Here is a 22637-nt window from a genome sequence, read left to right as displayed (position 1 = left end):
AGTCAGTCCAGGTCCAGACTGCAGAGCCCCAGGAAGCTCACACTGCTGCCGGAGGAGAGCTGCAGGCAGGTTGCTGGGATGTCAGATCAGCACCGCTTGTGAGCTTCTGCCACCTAACAAGTTTGGGAAGAATTGAGCTTACTGGTTCACTGGCAGAATTTCCTGCTATGTTGCAGAAAGCCTATCTTACAGTTCCAGGCTAAAAGCAAAATTAAGAAAACTCAGGCAGGCTTCAAAAGTGCCTCATTAATTTTGTCCTATTAATTTTGTTTTAAGAAAATGTACTTTCCATTCTTTTTGCTTCAAATAGCAAGCAAAATCTATTGGTATTTTCTACTTTATTCATAAATTCAAAATTTGTCTAAGGTGGGCTGTTATGTTCTTTTGGATTCTTCCAGCACTGGGCTTCATCTTCAGTGTTATTTGGTTTATTCCATGTAGGCAATTGTAAAGCCACGAGTGTTTCCTAACATTCAGTATTCACAAGCACATACATTAATAATTCAGCAAAGCGAAATTAACCTGCAAGCATCATCTCATAATGCAGAATATTCCAGGAGCAAAAAAATCTTGTGTTTAGTCTTAAAATGAACAATTACAAGGGAGAAGTCTCTTCTAAAAAACATAATAAAACAATTTTTTTCTTTTTTTTTTTTTTTAATTGAGAGATTTGTCAGCACATCAGGAGTGCTGAGCCACCCTCTTCCCAATAATAAAGCAATTTTTTCTTTTTTTAATTGAGAGATTTGTCAGCACTTCAGGAGTGCTGAGCCCCCGCTTCCCAGCAATGTTGCTGTGAGCTGTCTCATTCCTGTCTGGGGAGCCGGGCAGTGCTCAGGGGCTGAGCTTCTGCCACAGATGCAGGCGCGTCTGTGTAAACATCTAAAAGGTTTTATAGAACTACAAAGCAGATGCTGGACGTCAAAATCTTCTGGAATATCTTGGGTCAGATGAGAGCTCCAAGTCACATCAACACAGTATTCCCATCCCCAGAATAATCATATTTCTACCCCTTGGCAATATCTACAACATTGGAAATATTTTCGTAATTATTTAAGCATATCATGTTCATCTCTACAATTTTAAAGTAGTGGCAAAAAAGAAGCAACAAAAAAGCAGAAAAGCACCCTCCCTGCTTTTTTAAGAGTGGGATTATATTCTTGCCCCTCTGAAAAACATCTTTACATAGCCAGAACACCAACACTCGCAAAGGCAACGCAGTCGAAAATTTTAAAGGCAGATACAAAACTTTATTTTCACACTTCGAACAGAAAAGGGTAGAGATAATTTAGTGCTTCATATGGCAGCAGCGCAGCCAGCAAGAAGAAGAGCAGAGGCCAGCAGTGAAATTACGCAACTCGTTCACGTACCAAAGGCTTTAATTTACGACACATTAACGAAGGGAGCGCAGCCCACACCAGCCAGCACACCCCTCCCACTGCCCCTCTCTCTTCCCGGCCCCAAGATGGCGCCGGCGCCCCCACAGCGCTGAGGGACAGCCCGCCCCCCCCGACCCGCCCCTCCAAGATGGCGGACGCACCTCCAATCCCTCGGCTGTGCCCCGCCCACGCCGCCTCTCCGCCACCACACGGCCCCGCCCCCCCACCCTTCGTGCTTCTCCATTGGTCGCTGCCGCCGCCCCTCCCGCCGCTGCAGCCAATGGAGAGAGAGGGAAAGGCGGTGCGCGTGCGGGCCCGCCCCCCTCACGCCCGCGGGGCCGCCCTCATCCCCGCGCTTCCCGGAGGGGCTGCGCCCCCTGGCGGTGGGAAGCGCGGGTGCAGCGTCGGAGGAGGAGGAGCAGGAGGGCAGAAGAAGCCGGCGGGGGCCGGGACGAGACCCGGGACGAGGCCCTGAGGGGTGCGGGAGTCATCTGGGGCCGGACCCCTGACCACAGGCACGCCCCATGCCAGCCTCCCAGCCCGACAGGCAGCCCGGCCCCTGCCCGCCGGCCCTCGGCGCGGGCCCTGCGGCCGTGCCGGAGCGCAGCGAGACCCCGACCTGAGCCGGGCTCGGCGCCACCCCAGCCAGGGTGACAGCCCTCCGAGCAGCATCCCCGGAGGATGGAAGAGGAAAGAAGTAAGCCTTAAAAAGTCATATATGCATATATATGCGTGGTTTGGGCAGCCATTAGTCTTGTAAGAAACATTTTTAGGAGTAAACTGTCTTAACCTATTTTCCCGTTCAAGTAAATGAAGTATCCAGAATGAATGGAAAGGTTTGGGGGTTGATTTCTCTTTTTCAGTGACAGCACAGAAAAGATGAAGTAGCTAATGTAAATAAGGCATGTTTTACGTTGTCTGTGTCACTATGGCTGCCCAGGCAAGTGGTAGAGTCACTGTCCCAGCAAGTGTTTAGGGAAAAACTGGATGTAGCACTCAGTGCCATGGTCTAATTGGCATCCTGGAGTTCGCTCATAGGATGATCTCAGATTTGATTCTGTGATTCATGGAGGTAAAGATTTGGAATCTTCAATGTGGTTGAAGAGTGCTGTCTTACTTCTCCTTACTTCTCCTTAGTATTCCTGCAGTGAAGGGTATCATGCATTTGGCAAGAAACAGGTTAAATATTTTTTTTACCTGAAAAAAAGCTTTTCTTTTTTCCCTTAAATAAATTACCTTAGTTATAGCACTGCTATATTGAGCACATCACGTTAGGGGGGAAAAAAAGTAAAACTGTGAGTTAATGGATAGGGGGTTTGTGTAGGCTCAGGTAAATATGCTGTAAAGTTTGGGTCGTCTTGTGACAGCTTCCTGCTTGAAGAACAGTGAGAAAGGATGTAAGTAAAAAAACTTCCTCACATTGCTTGAGTGTTCCTGAGCTAGATCTTGACAAGGTGTGGGCTGACTTTTTGAAAGGGGAATGACTATTTCAACACAACATATTCTCACACATATTCTCCTCCTGATATCCCTTGTAGTATTTACTTTTATAAATTTTGAAAGGCCAAGTAGCTACAACCATGTTTAATTTCTCACCCGATCTCTTACTTACTTGTCCATTCTACACCTCTTGCAGTGCTGTGTGACTTCCTTGAGGAGGAGAACCTTACCAGTTCCAGGGAGGAGAGCACTGAAGGTAGTATAATTTGGATTTATGGAGGGAAAGAGGAAAGGAGTGTATATTTGGCACTGTTTCTGATATGCAAATTACAACTGGAAGGCAATAGCTTTGTCTTTTATGGTACCAGAGGTTTGTTAACAGCACTACAGGAAACATGGACCCAAGGTTATTTATCTGGTAGCCCTGACCTTGGCTGCTTGTGTCTTGCTCTAGCATCCTTCTCTTGCACAATGCTGGGAAAAAGAGATAGGTGGTCACAAGGATTCTGTAAAGGGAAAAGAAAATCCCTCCAGCCAGATGCCAGTGCACACCCTGATCCATCAGCTGGAGAGATGGTTCTGAATGCTGACAAGGTAGATGTATCCGGTGTCTGCTCATTCCCTGTCCTTCTGGCTGTGATTGGTGATAGCAGCATTAGCACTGGAGAGATTAGTGGTGGGGACATCTGTCTTTTTTGAAATGAAAATTATACTATCAATTTCAAATGCAAGCTTTGCTTCTCCGTGCAAAACAAAGGTTTTGCTGCTGAGTTTTGGGCACTCCAGCATGAGATTTGGGGAGGCATTTCCAAGGGGAGTGTTTTATTTCCCTGTGGCCTACAAATTATTGTAACTGAGAACCCAGAAACAAGAAACTGTTCTGTCACCCATCCTCTGAAGTAATCCGTCCACCAGTGCTATCCAGATTTAGTAAATGTATGGAAATATCTGAAAACACATAATGAATAAAGACAGCAGTTTTAATCTGCAGTGGAGGAACTTATTACTAGAATTTCTAAATATTTTTAATTGAATGTATTTTTTGAAATATTTTTTAAACACAAATATTAAATGTACTTTTTGATATTTTAAATTTGTGATGCTACCATGCACAGCAAAAGGGTGGGAATGGCATAGGGCAGGTGGTGTTCCTTAGACCAGTAGTGTAGGTTTCCAAAAATTGTTGTGCCTTTTTCTGTAATTGGACTTTAACCTTGCCACATGTTTAAAGTTAGTGCCAAATGAAGCTATTTCACAAGACAAAGTTCTTTTATCATTTTCTGTTGATACTAAGTATTTTGCCTTTAGCTGCTGGTGACAAAAGATTGTTACTTCTTTCACTGCTCTCATGGTGCTTTTGAGAGTAACCACACTGCCGTGGCATAGCTGCCTTCTGGGCAACAGAAGTCGTTGTCTACTAAGTCAAAAAATGAGGGAATATTTTTATGAGCCTTACAAGAATGCAGTATTTCTTGACTTCTGGGAAGGTGTCACCCCAGCACATTTGCCAACAGAGGTTTGCTGTCTGAAAGTGGAATGTAAACCTAGTGTGGTGACAGTGAACTCCACCTCTAGAAGTGGAGTAGGAAAACAGATTTGCTTATGCTTTCATGCTTGATCATTGAAGAATAACAACATTAACTGAGAAAGAGCTGGTTCTTTCTTCTGCCATCCTCTTTTGACACACTGAAATGTGTATTTCCTTTTCACAGCCCCTGACAAAGGTGTACAGCTAGTTTTAACAAGAGCCTTCATGAGTGGGCTTAGCACCTCAAAGGTGCATACCTTTGGAAGAGGAGCAGTTCTAAACCAGTAGCTTAAAAAATGTTTATTTTAAAAAATATTCTTTATAAATATTTCTAGTGGAGGAAGGAGGCATGATATATGGGATGTGTTAATTATTTCAACTAATACCTCTTGTTGAACAAAGTTCATCAAACTGCTTTTATCTGAAAATATTTTGAATGTTTTTTCACCTGCAAGATGTACCAAAACTAATGATGGGACAGGACAGTCAGCAATGCAGCTAAGAGAGGTTACAGCTATAAAAAAATATCCCAGTGTCTTTTGTCAATATTGAATATTGAAAATAAGTTGAAAATATTCTCCTGTATCACTTTTGTGAGTTTCAGTGATTAATTTTTAGTGGGTGTTTGCTGGTGTTTGAAGAAAGGCTTCCACAGCTCCCTTTAGGACCTGCTTTAAAAGTTGCTTGAAGGAGCATTGTGAACCATTGGAAGCCACTCCAGTTCATCACTTGACTTCTGTTTCACTTTCTTGATTAGGTTTACGAACAGACTTCTGGAAGTTTAATGTGTCCTGCTGTACTGATTGTTTTTCAGAAGTGCCTCCAAATGAAATGAGTGGGAGCCTTAGAATAGTCCACTAGGAGTTAGGCATGTTTTTAGACTTCTCAGGACCTGTAAATGGTAATTTGCATTTCAGGTGATGTGAAGATGTTTTGGACACAGTTGGGAGGTAGAAAAGTGGATGTCATATTTGAGCAAGTGCAGAATGTGCTGTCGTTGCTGAAGGAAAAGATCAAGAATGGAACTGCAACAAACCAAGGTTTGAAATCCTTGTAGTGGTTAAACTGGACTGTAGAGTAGCTGTGGCCTGCATTGTGTAGGTCTGTGTGATATCTGTCAAAATCCAGATATCTCTGAATTTTAATAACTTAGCTGTTGGTGGTTTTAAGTACTTTAAAAGAAAGTCTTTTCTCTTTTAAAAAAGAAAAGTAATTTCAGGTACAATTGGCTATTTTCTTGTTTTGCCTGTATACTTTTTGAAACAATGCATGGCTCTTAAGCACACAGAACTGAAATATTAGTTTTTGAGAAGTAATGAAATATCTGCAGTGCCTTGTGTTGCATTTATCAGAAGTTTTAGCCTTTCAAGATGATCTCAGTGAATTGAGTGGTTTGGGGGTGGGATAATAATCATCTCAGTATTGTTTTTTGTCAAAGACCAAAGACCATTGTAACTTGAAACAGTAGTAGAAAAATGTGACACTAATGCATTTCAGATTGTTCCTGATTTTCAAGGAAATAAGCTTCCTCTAGCTACATCAAAATACATTAAAGTTGTAATTCTCATAAGCTTGGAGCAGTACACAAATTTCCTCTTACTGGTTTATTTAATTGAGTAAGATTTATTCTTGTTAAGTCACCCATATAAATGTAATCTGTGGATTTTATTGGGCATTTCTTGTGCAAGAAAATGTACAGTGGCCTAAGGTGCTTTTAAACTAATATAGCCACACACTCTGCATTATGTGTATAACACTTCCTCTAAACTGGATGTGCCATTTTTTGTGCTCTTGAGCTCCCACATCTTGACTGTTATGACAAAAATATCAAAGCAAGATATGCAGATATAAAAGTTGAACTTTAATCCCAAGGTGACACAATGAACCTGTGATGAAGTTCAATTTGAATTTTTCTGTGCTTTGTTCTGTAAAGGTTTCAAGCTAAAATATTGATGTGGATTTTGATGAGAGCTGTCTGCCAGCTTGTAATATTTATTGCATGGGGTAAGAAGTTGAGACAGAACATGTCTCTTGCATTCTTCTATCTGAAGGCCATTTCCATTTAGAAGTAGCATTAATTTGGTCTGCCAAGTTCCAGCCCTTCCTAGCCTGAAGATGATCAGTCAGATGACCAAAGTATAAGCTTACACTAAATTGTCTTTACATATATATTATTGCCACTGTAGGCCACCAGTTTATGTGTGTTTGGAAACATTGCAGCAGCTCTCCAAAAGCTGAGGGATATTCAGTCCCAGTTCACAACTACAACTTTGTAATTCCTCAATGTGTCTGCTAAGGTCAGTGGTGCAACATGTTTCTAGTATATCAGTCTTGCAATTCTCTAGGTGAGCACAGTGAGGAGAAACAAGTGTCTTTGGAGGATTTAACACCTTGTTTTACCTTTTGTCATTACTTGAATTAAACTTAGTATCTGTTTTGGTTTGGTTTTTTTGTGTAGAATACTGGCAGGCTTGGGCACTGGTGAATGAAGCCAATCTGGGTGATCTCTTCTCAACCCTGGAAAATGGTACGTGCATTTCCATTGTGTTTGTTTGGTTTGTGGATTTAATTTGTCTTGTTTTACTCACCAAAATCTCAATTCCCTTCTTTATCAATAAAATAGATCTGAGAAGGCCATTAGCATTACTATGAGGAAAAACTAATTATTAATTTCCTCAAGTACTGAACTGTGAAATCTCACCCAGATTTGTATTTTTGTGGTTTGTGTGTATATGTATAGTTGTACCACAGGAAGAGAGTTTGAACTGGTAAGCTCTTATGAACCCAAAGTGTCTGTGAGCAGTTATCAGCAGTGGCTCCACTAGCTGAAATAGCTTGGCATCCTTTTATCTCTAACAATGAAGGGAAATCTGTAAATGTGTTTCATGTATGTGTTCTTTCTGGTCACTCTGAAAACCACATGGAAGATTTTTCAGTAGGGCACTTGCTAACAAGCTTTTTGTTAGCTGTAGTTCATAGCAATGCCTTGTTTGTAATATGTTTTGTTAATTATCTCTTTAGTAACTAAATTAAACTCAATCATAAATTGAAATCTGGATTGATGAAGTTTTTGCTCGCATTCGATTTTTTTCAGTAAACGATGAGTTGAATGGAGATGGTGCACAGGAAACCAAACTGCAGCCTCTTCTTTCAGATGACAACGCTACAGACATTATAGAATCTTCTGACAAGTCAGTGCCTTCATTTCACTTCCTTATTTGTCATATTCTTTACTGCAGTTGAGAGAGTTCTCAAATTTGTATTTCTAAAGTCAGTGTTTTAAACCCAGTTTGAATCCTGTGAGTTTTCAAAGTGAAGGTGTTTTTAATTTGACCTATGTGGAATAGACTTTAGATAGACTTGTCAAATTTCCCACATCAGAACATTGCATTTGGGCATTAGGTTGTGAATAAAGGTTCATGAGTGTTATCAGGGTTAGGACTTAAGCATCTGTTCTCAGGCTTTCTTTACTGTGCAGATTGTCAGGTGTGTAACTTAGTCTCTCTGTGTTTAGTATTTAGCCTCAGCTACTGATTTGAAAGATGGGAGTAAAAATGTTAATGTGTTGTTCCTTTTTTTTTTTTTTTTTTTTTTTTTCTCCTTGCTGCATTTTAGCATGTAAGTTCTGGGAAGAAGGTTTTTTTTATGCAACTGAATATGTCTATATGTTGTTAGGATGATTACACCATGTGAAACCTTTGGCCTTCTAGCAGTGGGGCTAAAAATATTGAACTGCTAAAAAACTTAACAACACTGGTTGTCTAAGATGCTGCTCTTCTTTCTTTTTTTTCCCTCCTTTACTTCAAATAGTGAAAAAGAGGACATGGAAGGAACCTGCTCAGGGAGTAAAGAAGCACCTAGCAAAATTCAAGGTTTGCCTTTAAATGTGCAGTATCAGAACCACAAGTGCTCTAGTGCATGTCTTGCCAACAGAGCAGTGGGCTCCTACAAGGGTGAAAATCCTCTGAAGATCCCAATCCTGTTTGACTTTCAAAGACGCCATGCAAAAGCAGACTGCCTTTCGAAGTCACTGGATGTGAATTACAAAGCTCCTTGCGGTCGGAGTCTGAGAAGCTTTCGAGATGTGCGAAATTACTTGTTTGAAACAGAGTGCAATTTCTTATCTGTTGATCACTTTTCCTTCAACACATACGTACTCTTGGGCAGGAACACCACGAATCCCGAGCCCCTTGTGTTTGAGTTTGATATTAGCAACGGAGCTGAGTCTGTGCCTATCTCCTTCTGTAACAATCTCGACCACGCAAGACTGCCTTATTTCAAGTATCGGAAGTCATCGTGGCCACGTGGATATTATCTCAACAATTTCTCCAGCCTCTTTGTTGATTCCTGTGACTGCACAGATGGCTGCATTGATAGGTAGGTAGAAAGATCTCATCTGAGGCCAGTGACAAGCGATGGGTCAACAGCAGGGTGGTGGGGTGTGAAGGCACGGTACCAAACAGGACCAGTGATGCTGGAATGTCCGTGCCAATGCTTTGTGTTGACTGACACCATTGTGTCTTTCTCCTCTCCAGAACTTGGGTGCTCCTACTGGTCCACCCTCTGTTGTGGGGAGGGAAGTAATCAACAGGCAGATTATTGTGTTCCTTTTCCTTTCTTCCCAAAGTGGCAGTCCTTCATCTTCAGGTGGAGCTGACAAGTAAAACTCTTGGCTTTGGAAAAAGAGTAAGGAAAGAAGGCTTGTGCCAACAGAGGCAAGCTTGTTTTCATGGCAGGCAGGGAAGGATCCTGCATGACAATTTCTGAAGCAGTTCCTACTGTAAAATGGCATCCTATAGATGGAGTGGGACAGCCTTGAGGGATCAGATTATTTTGACTGCAGAGGGTTACTGAGGGCAGATGAAGAAACATCCCTGTTCCCAACCTCTACATGTCATCCTTCCCCTTGTCTAAACAGAAACTACAAAAATCAGTGGTTACAGAATACCTTTGCGGTCTGAGCAGTTCCAATACTCTTGTTCATGGTCATCTTTTTCTAAATCCCAGTAACTCTGAGCTACAGACACTGTGGGAACCTCCCAGAGTTACCATATGCAAGTTTGGTGGTATTTTTGTCTGCTTTCTGGAAGGGAGTATGTCTGATCTCTCTCTCTCTGTAGGCATTATTTGATGTTGCATCCATTTTGTATTATTGACAGCTAGGGCAGTTGCATATGCTGCTGGGCAACATAGTTGCTCATGACCCAACAAAAGCTTGAAATCACAGCCTGGTACAATGAAGCTTAATTTTAGTAATTTAGTTTCAGCTGAGTGGTGGGAAAGAGCAAGCACACAGTGTGCTGCTACTTTGCACTGAAGTCCCACAAGAATTGAGATGCTTTTGATGTTCAGTTTTCGGGTTTAGGATTTGCACAATTGCTGTGATTCTTTGAAGTTGTCATGACATGTAATGGTGAAAACAAGCACTGTTGCTTGAATTTTCCACGCTGTAAAATTCTTCACTTCTTGGGGGCTAAGGAGGGAGGAAGATAACCAAGTAGTGGCAAACAGGCTGGGATGCTGTGCCAGAGGAGTGATTTTTATCCATTCGATCCATTTGACTCTGTCCTGCGTATAATAAGTTTCTGTTGTGCTTCAGCTGTTTGCATGCGGCATTTAAGGAGCTTGGCAGAAGAATGGGGTTGAGGTGGAGAGAACATAGTTATTGTAAAGCACATATAACCACCCAAGAGACTAAGGAAAAAGGTGCCTGAAACAGCCTTGTGGAGTAAAAGGAGCAGGGAGGGGGAATACAGGTGTATATATGGAAATGCGTGTGTGTGTAGTCAAGTGCATTTCAATTTACCTAGATTTATGATTGATTTATGCTGCTACAAATCCATTCTGAGATGTTTTACTCTTATTTTTAGGTCAAAATGTGCCTGCCTACAGCTAACAGCAAGAGGCTGTAGTAAAATGTCTCTGTCTCCAAGTAGTAAAAGATCCCATGGATACCATTACAAAAGACTGGAGGGACCTGTTCCTAGTGGGTAAGAAAGACTACAGAAATAAAATAAGAGCGTATAAATAAAACAACAGTTAATAGTTCAGTCCATATGCCCACGGGATTAAAATAACTGGAGTTTTTGGATTACTGAAACCTTCAATTTTTGTCACAATTTTAGTGACAGATCAGGATGATAAAAAAAATAATTAATGTAACTTAAGTAATAGGAGGAAAAAAACCCAACTTTTGTATTGCAGATCCTGCAGTTTTCACAGCTTAGGTCAAGGTCCAAGAGAAGTGTGAAGAGTGACCAGAGTCCTAAAGATCTTTTGCCAGACTTGCTGCTTTTGCCAGACTTGGTTATGGGTGACTCTTCTAACAATCTCCAAAGCCATCCAGTGCTTGAAGTGTTTGCTCTTTCTCTAATTCAGCTCCTGTGGATTAATAGGTGGCCTGGAGAAGATGCCAGTTACTTCAGGTGTCTAGGAGAGGAATTATGCAGTAGCCAAGGGCTTGAATCTAAAGGCTTGAGGAGCCTTTTTCATCTTCTGTGTGATGTTAGTTTTCAGTTGACATGCAGAATTAAAGTTGCCAGAGAACCCAGCAACAGATGCAAAAAAAAAGCACAATTATGAGTCCTTTTGGAAATGTTTCATTAAATCCTGAAATTTATGACATTTACAGGGAAGTCCAGGCATAGGTTGTTTTGCTAAAATCTGTTCCAGTATAGAATTATGTGCTTTTTAGGATTTCTGTTTCTATGTGATTTACTCCTGTGAAACAAAAATACAGCATTATGCCAAGATCTGGAAGACAGACTCTTAAAATTAATGAATCAACAGTCAAGAAAGTCACAAGCTTCAGAGCATTGCTGCAGAACCAGAGACTATATTTCAGTCCACTGCCATATTGACGCTTAGAAGGGGAATTAATAATAGGAACTTCATTATGGTAATGCATGCATTTATATTGTGTTTTGTTTTTCTTCCTCTTGACAGGATTTATGAGTGCAGTGTGTTGTGCAAGTGTGACAAGCTGATGTGTCAGAACAGAGTGGTACAGCATGGCATTCAAGTCAGGCTGCAAGTGTTCAACACGGAGAAGAAGGGCTGGGGCGTCCGCTGCCTGGATGACATCGACAAGGGGACATTTGTTTGTACTTACTCAGGTAGCAGGAGGGGACCTGTGAGGACATGGAGCATAATTCTCCTTCTCCCATGGTGTGTGCCCTGGATTTTTTTTTGAGAACAGGGAAATACAGGGTTGGAAGAGAAGTGTGTCAATGTAATCTTGACTTACAATATGATCAAATGGACAGAAGAACTTAGAAGATCTCTGCTAGGAGATGGTGACAGACAAACAAAACAATATGAAGCAAAACCTATCTCAGACTGCTGATTTTTTTCCCTCACAAATCTGTGACAGGGCTATCAGTAAAAATCATAAAATCATGGAATGGTTTGTGTTGGAAGGGACCTTAAAATACATCTGCATCCTCACCACGGGTAGGGACACTTTTCACTAGACCAGGTTGCTCAATGCCCCACCCAACATGACCTTGAACACTTCCAGAGATGGGGCTTTCACAGCTTCTCTGGGCAACTTGTGCCGATGCCTTCCACCTTCACAGTGAAGAAGTTCTTACTAATATCTAATCTAGATATGTACTCTTTCAGTTTTGTCCTTTGTCTTATCACTACATGCTCTTGTCTATTTCAGTTTGTACTTCAGCCTATATTGACATCATAGAATTAGAGACAGCATTCATATTTTGCTTTCCCAAGTAATGCTTTTGTATTGTTAATGTAAGTTTGGCCTGTGATAGTGCGTGTGACTCAGCAAACAAGCATTTAAAAAAAAAAAATAAACCAAGAAAACTTTTCTTTTTCTTTCAGGCAGATTAATGAGCAGAGCTGAAATACTGGGAAATGCTGAGCAAGAGCTGAAGGAGAAAAGTGCAGTGGATGACAGAGGCCATGACTTTTCTTCCAAAAAAAGAAAATGTGGCATTGACCGTTCAGACTCAGTGATTGAACTAGTTCAGACTGACAGAAATGACATTCTTGAGAATCAGGAATCTTTGTCTCAGACTAATGATGATGTGGATAATGAAAAGAAATCAACCCTGTAAGTTTGGCAAAGTGAGCTCAAACATAACAAAACTAATATTCTGCTAATCTACAAATTCTGTTGTATAAATTAGAGTTTGTCCTCATATGAGGGTGGTGTTTTTTTCCTTTCTGAACTTCTTTTTAAATTCCTGATTATTTCTTCTAGTGGGACAGAGTTTTTCCTCTCTATTAATTTTACTTATGTGTACCACTTGGCATTTTCTAGAAATTCAGTTCGTCTCTTGTGTGTACTTGATTTGTTCAGGGCAATAATAGTAATGCTAATTTGAAATAATTAATAAAATATACTTGAGATAAATTGTTTAAAGATACTCTATGACACTGAAAAGTTTGATAATGCATCAGCCACCAGCTGTTCTGCGCTTTGCTCCCAGTCTTTAAACCTTTTGTTATTTGTAACATAACCTTTCCTGCCAGAAACCTTAAACTCTCCTGCTAAGAGTCTGACAACAACTGACTTTAGCAGTGAATATGTTTTTCTTGTTGAAAGCTGTACTGTCAAAACTGTTTAAAGTGGTAGTAGGAAAAGGCAAAACTCTGTAGGTGCTCTGTTTTGAAATAATATGATATAATAATAGCAAAGCAGCAGACAATTTAGTTCTCAGCATGACAGCTGGAAAAGGATGTAAAAAAGGCTGCTGATCTCTCAAAAAAAGTTTGAGCAGCTGCTTTCTTACAAATATTATAGAGAACCTATTCTAGGTTCTCAGTTCTTAAAATACTCACAGAACATGGGGTGAGGCTAGACTGCAGGCTCTGCTGTAGTTTCTTCTAGAGAAGAGAATGGAACTAGAGACTGTTAGAGAAATGTGTGTTGTGAGAGTTACTTATGGGTCTGTTTGTCGTATAATTTTCTTTCTGTACAGGATTCATCTAAAGAACTCACGTAATGCAACTGTGAGAGGGCTTGGAACTAGAACACTTGTTTTTCGCAATCACCAGCTAAAAATGGTAATGAGTGGCTTTAAAAGATTCATTTTTCGCTGTGCTGAATATGTGTGTTAATTTTGGCATTTTCATCTTGTATGTTTAGATAGTTCTAATGAGCTTTTTTCATGAGGTTTTGTCACATTGTGAGCTAGGCTGTCATACTGGGAGCTGCACCCCATCACCTCTCCATTATCCATCCTTCAGCATGTTCCCCCAGACCAGCGCTATCTACTCTCACAGCCTTCCCTTCTCCGCCCTTCACTTACACTCCTCAAGAGCCTGAAGTAATTATTCTCCCCCTGCACCTCTTGTGTACAGGGTTAGGGTGTCAGAGTGGTAATGTTTTTGTGATGTCTCCCCAAAGAATGGCGTAGCAGGGAGAGAAGTGAATCTTAGGGTGTCTATGCAGTTTTCTCATACAGTGGCAGAGTTGGGAAAACTAACCTGAATGTGACTCCTGACCTTCCATAAGTATGAAGCATTGCCTGCAAACATGTGCAAAGGAGGAAAACTGGTGTAAACGTATGCTGCAGGTTTTACTGATTTAATTGCCCTTAAGAAATGCACATGGAATTTTCATGCAAACATTTTACAGTGCTGTCCATTCTAGAGGTCCCATATCTATTGCCTTTATGATGGAGGAGAAGTTCTGCCTTTCATTTCATTGAAACTGTGTAAAAAGCATGTTTGGGATTTGGCTCAGCAACTTAAAATTCTGGTGAAAATGTTGGGACTTAAGCACTTATTTACATGTCTTATTGACTGGGGCACTCTTTCCTGGTTATTATGAAGGATAATTTGAAATGAAGCTAAATGTTGCATTGCAGTAAATGTATTAATTTTTCAAATTCAGCCACAGCTATGCATTACAGTAGCTTTGAAACTTCAGCCTTAGAGTTCTAAAAGCCATTTGCTGTGCCCTCTTGGCCCAGAGTTGCATGCAGCAATAACACATCACAGCCTTTTCATTTGATACACAGGTGCACAGTGCCAGCTCAGATGAAGATGATAGTTCTCAGATTCATCAGTCAAGCAAAACAAAACTAACCAGTGGAACAAAGAAAGGAAAAGAAAGTAGGTTTCCAGAGCTCTACATACTGCATGCTTTGTACAGTTGTGTCCCATCAGGTGATACACTTTAATGTAGACAGTGTGGGCAGGCCAGTTCTTAGAGAAGAACAGTGTTGTCCATAGATGTTACGACATGTTGAACTGTCCAGACAGCAGCTTCTCGAATACTGTGCAGTTGTGGGAAAGTCAGTCTTGCAGATCTTGCTGTGTCACATCCAGTACCTGCTCCGACCAACAAAAATTGAACAGGATTTAATACTGGGGCAGGGGGCCTCAAGCTGGAGAGGCAGTGTGGAACTAATGCTATTTGCACATGTGTCTTGATTCTGTCTTAATTACAGTTTGTGGTTCTTCTTTTGAATTGAGGAGGAGAATGATAAAAAATGCTGTGTGGGAGAAATCAGTCTGGAATGGGATTTGAGAAGAGTGAAACACTTGGTTGCTCACAGGAACCTTGAGCAAGTGCTTTAGGCATCACAGCAGGAAACAGTCATTTGTTGGAGGATTGATCAGAGACATGGAAAAGCTGTGTTATAGGCTTGTAGATAGCAAGGAAGGTGCTTAGATTTTGGAGGGTGGGGGAAAAGTGGGTGGCTAAGAGTTCAGGGCCAAACAAGGGAAAGGCTTTGGCCTTAAACCGGTGTTGAGAAATAACATGCTTGTTCATTGACAGAATCCACCCAGCAGCAGGAGGAAGAACATCTGATGGAAGTTGGACAGACTGACTCTGCTGGTGTAGGGAGTGCAGGATGCAAAAGAAAGAGTACGTCACTGCAGGGTGTTGACTATGGCACGTCCACTGTTCTGGGTGACACGAGTGTTGTGAGGCCATCCAAAAATGCACCCCTAAAAGCTGACTGCAAAGAAAATAGCAGGCAGCCAAAACAAGATGCACTTTATGAGGAGTCTGATGATGATGGGATCCTTCCCAAGAATGCTAATGAAGAAAATATTTATGTACTGGATGCCACAAAAGAAGGAAATGTGGGTCGTTTTCTAAATGTAAGTATTAAGTTACATGGGTGCTCTTTTTTGTCTCTGCAAATACATCATTTACTTATTTAGGCTTAAACTAGAAAGGTTTTGCACATAAACAGTGTGGGCAGTAGGTGCATGACAGGAGAGGCACATGTGGTGCTCCCTGCCATCACAGGTGATAGGGCAATATCAGCTATGTACCAGCTGCAGTTTTTGGCACCACTGGGTTCCTGAGAGACATATTCCCCAGTAATGAATGATATCTTTTTCATGATGGCCTTTTTTAGATGTTCAGAGAGCAAACAGCACATTTTGTTGAGCCACATGGCTTCTCCCAGTTTTGTTTACTTTGTTCCCCAGCCATTGTAAATTCCAGTTTGTGCTGGTTTAGGACACGTGTTGTGTTGTTTTACAAAACTTTCCTACTGTTCAGTCATAGGTTCAGAAAGTGGTGTGTCATACTGTGTACGTGTTTGCTAACTAAGTCACTCAATTTTGTCTTGCCATGAAATAAATAGCAATCTATTGCCAAGTACCTCCAGTTAAGACACATCTGCAGGTACTCTGCAAATAATTTATTTCACTTCATTGACATGCATATGTCTTACAGCAAAACCCTTGCATATGTTTAAGCTGTTCTTCCTTGCAGAGGTAATATGGTGTTAATATTAGTAGTGCATCTTGCAGAAACCTTCCTTCTGCTCCCATAAGCATACACATGTATCTTACATGCACCTGAGTGACCTTTCACATCCTCTACTTGGCCAACACAGTCATGTAATCCATTGCTTGCTCCCTAGCACTGCCGCCCTGGCAATGGCATCGGGCGATAAACTTTCCATGTGGGCTGGAGAAGGGAAGGAAGAAACTGCCTTTACTGATGACAGATATCTCACACAAAATAGTTTTTTCAGGCAATGATGTGATGTTAGACTGTTTCTGATTCAGATTTTCTGTTTTACAGCATAGCTGCTGCCCAAATCTCTTTGCACAAAGTGTGTTTGTAGAAACTCACAACAGAAGTTTTCCATGGGTGGCATTCTTCACAAACAGGTGAATTTCTGGAAGTTTAATGTTGTTCATTCAAGGCACTAGGAAGAAAAAAGCAGTGCTTAGTTATTAGGGCATAATTACACTGAGGAGTGGTGCAGATGCTTAGATTACTAAAGCACAAAAGTACCTTCTTATAGGTGACTTCTTTTTGTGCACTAAAGAGAAGAAATACAGCTTATTGGTTATCACTAATGAGTTTTACTTCAGTTTTGCCCTAAAATGTAAAGTAGGGAAGGTTAATTTTGATGCATCCACTTCAGTGATAATCTTCAGTGAAGAAATAGGTTTAACTCAACGTGGTCATTCGGAAAGCCAAGATTCACTCATCCCACTGTTGTGTCTCAAGGAATAGCCACCAGATCTGCATCCCATAGGGCAGGATTGAACCCCACGGGATATTAAAGTTGAGACACTGTGAGCCAAACAAGCTGGCTTCAGTCCTTTTCCTCATAGCTGTCACGACAAGCAGGACTTTGTGTAGCCCAGCAGGTCTTAGGGACGTGAGACTAGGATACTCAGAGGTGAAAATCTGAAAGTAAAAGATGCAGATATTTCCTTAGTGTCTAACAGAGAGAGGTACAGAGAGCTGGTGCTGGCAAGATATGGCACAGATAAAACAATATGGCAGCAGCTCAACCCAGGAGAGGCAAAATGAATTGTATGAACGAAGTTAGCTGACATGCATGCCAGCAGTAGTACTAGGTAAGGACAGAGAGGTGAGACTTTGTGCAGACAAACCCGTTCCAGGGAGCACTGATCTTCTGTGGAGCCTTGCATACCGATACAAATGCTGTGGATTGCACTGGGAAGTCTCCAAGAACTGTGAAGACAATGTTTTGAAATATGTCCGAAAAAAGATTTTGTTTCAGCTAGAGCCTTTCTTGCTCAGGTACTCAGTAAAGAAGTGTAGTGGGGACTGAGGCCACTGGAGAGAGATAATAGTGACCAGCAAAGACACTTAGGGAAGAAGATTGTTGAAGGAGAGTTCCCCTCACTGGCTCCTCCATTTTTTAGGCATCACCCTTTTACAACTTTTCTAAATTAAGGACTTCATCTGGATCATCAAGCTTAATTTTGTGCCTTCCATGAACTTGCCCAGTCACCTTTTTATTTGTTTTACATGTCTGGCCTCTAGACCATCTCAAGTCAGCAACTCCCAGACTGAAATTACGTGCTGTATGAAAAGTTCTCATTGTTTGTTGTCAGTCAGCTGCCTGGGAAATCACTGGATGTCCCCTATACCATATCCAGTGAGAAACATCAGAGAATTACTCTCTTCATCACAATATTCATATTTTTTTTACATTTTCTATCAGTTGTCCCTCAGCATCATAGTCTCAGGTATTTAGTTCGGTTGTGTACAACAAATTTCCTACTTCAGACATTTCTTCTATTGTACTACTAGAGCAGCTGGGTCATGAGGAGCATGTGTTTAATCCTGAGTTTTGGGCTTTGTGTGCATAGTGCAATTCCATTAAAAGGTAGCCTGTCAGACCAAAGATGGCAGGCTTCAACAACATATCTAGAGATCTGTTCAAACTTCAGTGATGCACTGTACATAGGAAAAATAACAAAACTGTGTTATTCATTTAGATGTATCACTTACATGGTTTTTCTTTCTTCATTTTTGTTTTGGGGTTTTGTTTTGGGGTTTTGTTTTGGCTTTTTCTGTTTGTTTGTTTGTTGTTTTATTTTGGGGTTTTTTGTTTGGTTGGCTTTGGTTTTGGTGGGGTTTTTCTGTTTGTTTGATTTTTGTTTCCCAGAATTTCCCTCTAAGTTAGAGCACATTGTTTAGACTCCAACCCTATTTGCAATCTCCATAGCAATTTCCATAGGCAAAGCAGTATGAGTGTGCAAGAGACTCCTTGTATCCCTTGTTTCTCTCCCAACAAGCTGCCTGTGTGATGCTTCCTCCCCTCTACAATGTTTGGGTTTGCATGTGTTTTGTTGATGACAAATTGTTAGCACAGTACTGTTTCACTTAGTTCAAGCAAATTGACTGAGTGTTTTATTTCTTAGACTTGTGAAAGCTGGAACCGAACTCACATGGGATTATGGTTATGAAGCTGGAAGCATGCCAGAGACAGAGATTTCCTGTCACTGTGGAGTTCAGAAGTGCAGGAAAAAAACCTTATAGGCAAAGCTTTCCTACTGTGATCACATCTTGTACCTGGGGATTTATATGCTGGAAGGGATGATTACTCAGCGAACAGCCCTCAAGTCCGTGGTGCTAATTGCATTCAACTAAAATGCCTTTGAACTGATGATTTTTTAAATTCACCTTTAAATGTCACTTTTATACAGAATTAGAACTGTCTGTCCTAAGAACAGGCATCAAACCTTTCCTAGGCAATTTCTGTTCTCCTGGTCTTCCTCCTCTCTGCTTCTAGTCCACAATCTAAGGTCATAGTGCACTGGAAGAATTTCTGCTCCATGCCATCTACAGAGACTCGACTGATGAGAGCAACAGTTCCCTGGTGCTTTCTGTGCCCCACCACAGTGCTGGGGGTTTCAGATTTCTGAAACTCATTGTGAATGCAAGACTGCTTGTCTGGGCACTAGGACTTGTTAAAATACACCTAAGCCTGTTGGATCCAGTGGGACAGATAGTCCTGAACAGAGACAGAATTAAACAGAACAGTTCTGCAGAGCTGTGTTAGTGCTACAAAATGAGCTGGACAAGTCCTGCAGCAGCAGGAGGGAAATGACTGGGTTTTGTTGGATTGCACCCCTTTCGCCTTTTGTGACACACAGAGAAATCCTTGAGAAATCCAGTGTACCTCATCTCAGTGCCATATTGTGTATGAGACAGGTGGGCCACAGAATTCGTTACCACATGGTGTGTTGGTAAGAGAGAAACAGCTACTTTAGGAGACACAGAATGCAGATGCAGGAGGTGGCTCTGAAATGGAGCAAGGGAAGGGTGTGCAGGTGTGCGGCTTTTGAATGTGTTGGAGCCTTGGGCAAGCAAGAAGGTGTCACAGATGAGTAATTTAGATGCTTTGGAAGAATCACTTTCAAAGGCTTCAAATAAAGTGGTTTTATTAAAAATGTTGTAAAAGTAAGATTTAACGTAATTTGATAACAAAGTTTACTCTGTTACTGCAGAGGATATGGTAATGATTCAAAGTTACCAATACAAAATCTAGTGGCACCATAGTACAAGGCTGTGTGTGACACTGGTTGCTTACCAAAGACCTGCAGTTGATCAGGGGACTCTCAGCCTCGAGGAGTAACATTGAGGGCATCCCAGCTCACAGGGAGATCACTGCCATACAGCCAGCTGATTAGCACGAGAGCTAAAGAAAAGGCTCACTCAGGTCATTTATGGAATAAAGTGTTTGGCTTGAAGTCAAATTACCTTTGCTGGAGAAGGTAAACATGAGAGTCTTGTACCTGCACCTTTCTTTGTTAATTGATAAATGAGTCTTGGAAGAACCACCCACTATTCATGTGTTAATTGCATGATTGGTATCCCAGATTCCATGTCCATATGCCTCAGTGCTCACCGTGTCACCCTGCTCCTGCGGGGATTTTCAGAGAAATTGTTGGAACAAATGAAGGTCTTGGCCTGGTTATGTCGAAGCCTATACTACAATATGAAAGAGAAGCAGGAACCAGTTCTCAGCCCTGAGGCCAAGAGGCAATGGATGTCTTATGCACACATGGCTTAGGGTTCTGTTTTAATTGGGTTATATCTGTGCTGTGTAACTGTGGGCAAACATTTTATCTGTGGCCCTAAGTGTCTTTTTTAGTTTGTTTTGGATGCTTCAAGCTTAAAAATAATGGGGTTGTATTGCAACACAGGGTGCTCTTGAATTTTCCAAGTTTCAGCATGCACAAGAAGTTTCAGCAGGTTAAAAGCAGACCTTTAACAGAGATAACAGACCTGTGAACCATTCTGCTTACAGTGAAACCTCAGATCTTCTCTCCCACAGCTCTGAGACTTTGACACATCCATCAAGCAAACCTCTCCTCAGCTTTGGTGCCAGTCATCACACTCTGGGTTTGTGTGGGCTTTCATCACCCATCTTCAGGGATAAATGCAGAAGAGTGGGGTTACCCCAGTGTTGGAGCAGTATCTCTTCAGAAGGTCAGAGGCACCCTCTCTTGCCCTGATCAGTCCCTCTGTCACTGCAGCTCCTGTGTTAGCTGAAGACAGCACTCAGCCCAGTTGCTTTTTGCTTCATTGAAGATCTGTCCCTCCTTAGAGGGAATAAGCCTTGGGGGAACATCTTTCAATGTTAACCAGAGACATGCCAAAGTGTATGACAAACCACGGGTATCCCAGGAGTGGTATTAGCCTTTTAAACAAATGACAGTGCAGAAAACATCTATGTCTATGCTTGACTTGAAGGTAGAAAAGAAGATAGGGATGTTGTTAAAGCATCAGGACGGGGGGAAAACAAGGTACATTTTACTGCTGTTGATAATATATTCCAGATCAGTGGTAGTAATTAATAATACTGGGCTGACGAGGAAAATCCCTGTTTCTTAATGCAGGAAAACAGACCTGATGTTTCAAAAGAGGCAGCACTTACTTGCTCCATGTGGTCTGCAACTATGTGAGAGCCTGCTGTGATTATAGATGTCACAGAAGGCATGTGTATGAGACAGGGCTTTTTGGCTAGCTGGGTTTATCAGGTCAGTCTCCAGGCTGGTGCTTCTTCATTTTCCTCCTCCAGACCAGAGACCATAACTTATCTATGAGCAAAATCACCTTACAAGGTGTGATTTCTGCCTGCTTCTGTAGTTTTACTAGAACAAGTTCTGCTGAGGGTGTCCTGCAAGTATCCTCTGCAGGTAACGACCACAGGAGTGCTCACCTGAGCTCTCTCTCTGCTCTGCTGATGATTCCTTTGTTTGTCACAGCTCATAGATGGGAATATTTCTGAGCACAGCCCTCATGTCCCCCGTGCTTTAGCAGAGCAGTGTGTAGAAGCACTGAGCACAAGCACTGACGGAAAAACAGGTGAAGATATTCCAAATGAAGTACTCAAAAGCACCTGTGGAATGACACATTTGAGGCTTCTCATCAGCCTGTTGGGGACATCATAAATGAAGAGTGCCTGGTGGGAATTAGTAGCATTGAGAGCTCTTACAGTGAGCAAGACGGTCCCTATGGAGGATCAGTAGGGATGTGAGGATATATATGGACTCCATGGAAATAAATATTAGTGCCCAAGACAAGCATAAAAATTCAAAGGCAGCTGAAGATCACTTATAGCACAAGGATAAAAGAAACTGGACTGGAGCATATTAACTTTTTTTTTTTTATTTTTTTTCCCAAAAGATCATTGAGCATTAATTTCCAGCTCTTTGTATTTCACAGAACTATATAGGGCTTGATAGGGCACAGTTTGGAGGAAGAGCTCACAAGAGTTTTGGACTTGATTTTCTTCCACAGAGAATTTTTTCCTGTGTTGAAGAACAGACTTCTATTAAGAAGGTTTTACTAGTTTAAGATTTATGCACCTGTGGGTGCTTGAATCATGTTGACTCATTTGAGTATCATCTAGATAATAGATCTGGGAGTTGGAATTGTTTAGCAGCATTTGGCTAATAGATGTAATCTAATTCCAGGCCTGGACATAGGAGTTGATCTTAGCTCTGATATGCTGCATCTGGGCAGGTGCAAAGGGACTTGGGAAACCAGCTGGAACTATGCCAGCAGTGCTGAAAAGCCAAAGCTGATCTAGCTGGTAAAGGGAACTGATCTTAAAAGCTCTGTGTTATGTTTGGTATGGCCTCCGATGAGCCAGAATATGCCTATTAATGTGGGGGAGGTTCAATGAGACCAAGTGCCAGATCCTGCACTTGGGTCACAACAACCCCAGGCAGTGCTACAGGCTGGGGACAGAGTGTCTGGAAAGATGCCCAGCAGAAGAGATCCTGGGGGTGCTGGTCCACAGCAGCTGTACATGAGCCAGAGTGAGCCCAGGTGGCCAAGAAGGCCAATGGCATCCTGGCCTGTGTGAGAAATGAAGCCCACTTCTCCAAATTTTAAAAGTTTAATAAGGGATAATAAAGGACTGATCAATAAAGCAAAAGTAACAGTGCTACGTTCATGGCAACAGCCAAAAGCACACCCAGTTCTTCATTCAGCAAGCAGTTCTTTATACTGTTGCAGTTGCATTATTTCCCCAAATGACTTGGCACACAGCTACAGTCTCTGAGAG

The 22637-nt window shown here is 41.6% G+C and overlaps 1 protein-coding gene across 1 annotated transcript; it reads left to right on the top strand.

Annotated features, from left to right (window-relative positions):
• The first annotated feature begins 1776 nt into the window (after positions 1–1776).
• On the top strand, positions 1777–19899 carry SETDB2 (SET domain bifurcated histone lysine methyltransferase 2). The gene is made up of 14 exons (XM_033051717.2): positions 1777–2076; positions 3016–3075; positions 5265–5387; positions 6806–6874; positions 7442–7538; positions 8158–8724; positions 10218–10337; positions 11293–11462; positions 12190–12421; positions 13293–13377; positions 14337–14430; positions 15101–15429; positions 16370–16458; positions 18478–19899. Exons 1-14 carry the CDS (start codon positions 2061–2063, stop codon positions 18593–18595), a joined length of 2169 nt encoding a protein of 722 aa, XP_032907608.2. The 5' UTR covers positions 1777–2060; the 3' UTR covers positions 18596–19899.
• Positions 19900–22637: the final 2738 nt, after the last annotated feature.

This window comes from Catharus ustulatus, chromosome 2 (assembly GCF_009819885.2).
Source record: "Catharus ustulatus isolate bCatUst1 chromosome 2, bCatUst1.pri.v2, whole genome shotgun sequence".
Lineage (NCBI taxonomy): Eukaryota > Metazoa > Chordata > Aves > Passeriformes > Turdidae > Catharus > Catharus ustulatus.
The sequence above is the reverse complement of the archived record's forward strand: the minus strand, read 5'-3'. Positions and strand labels throughout refer to the sequence as shown.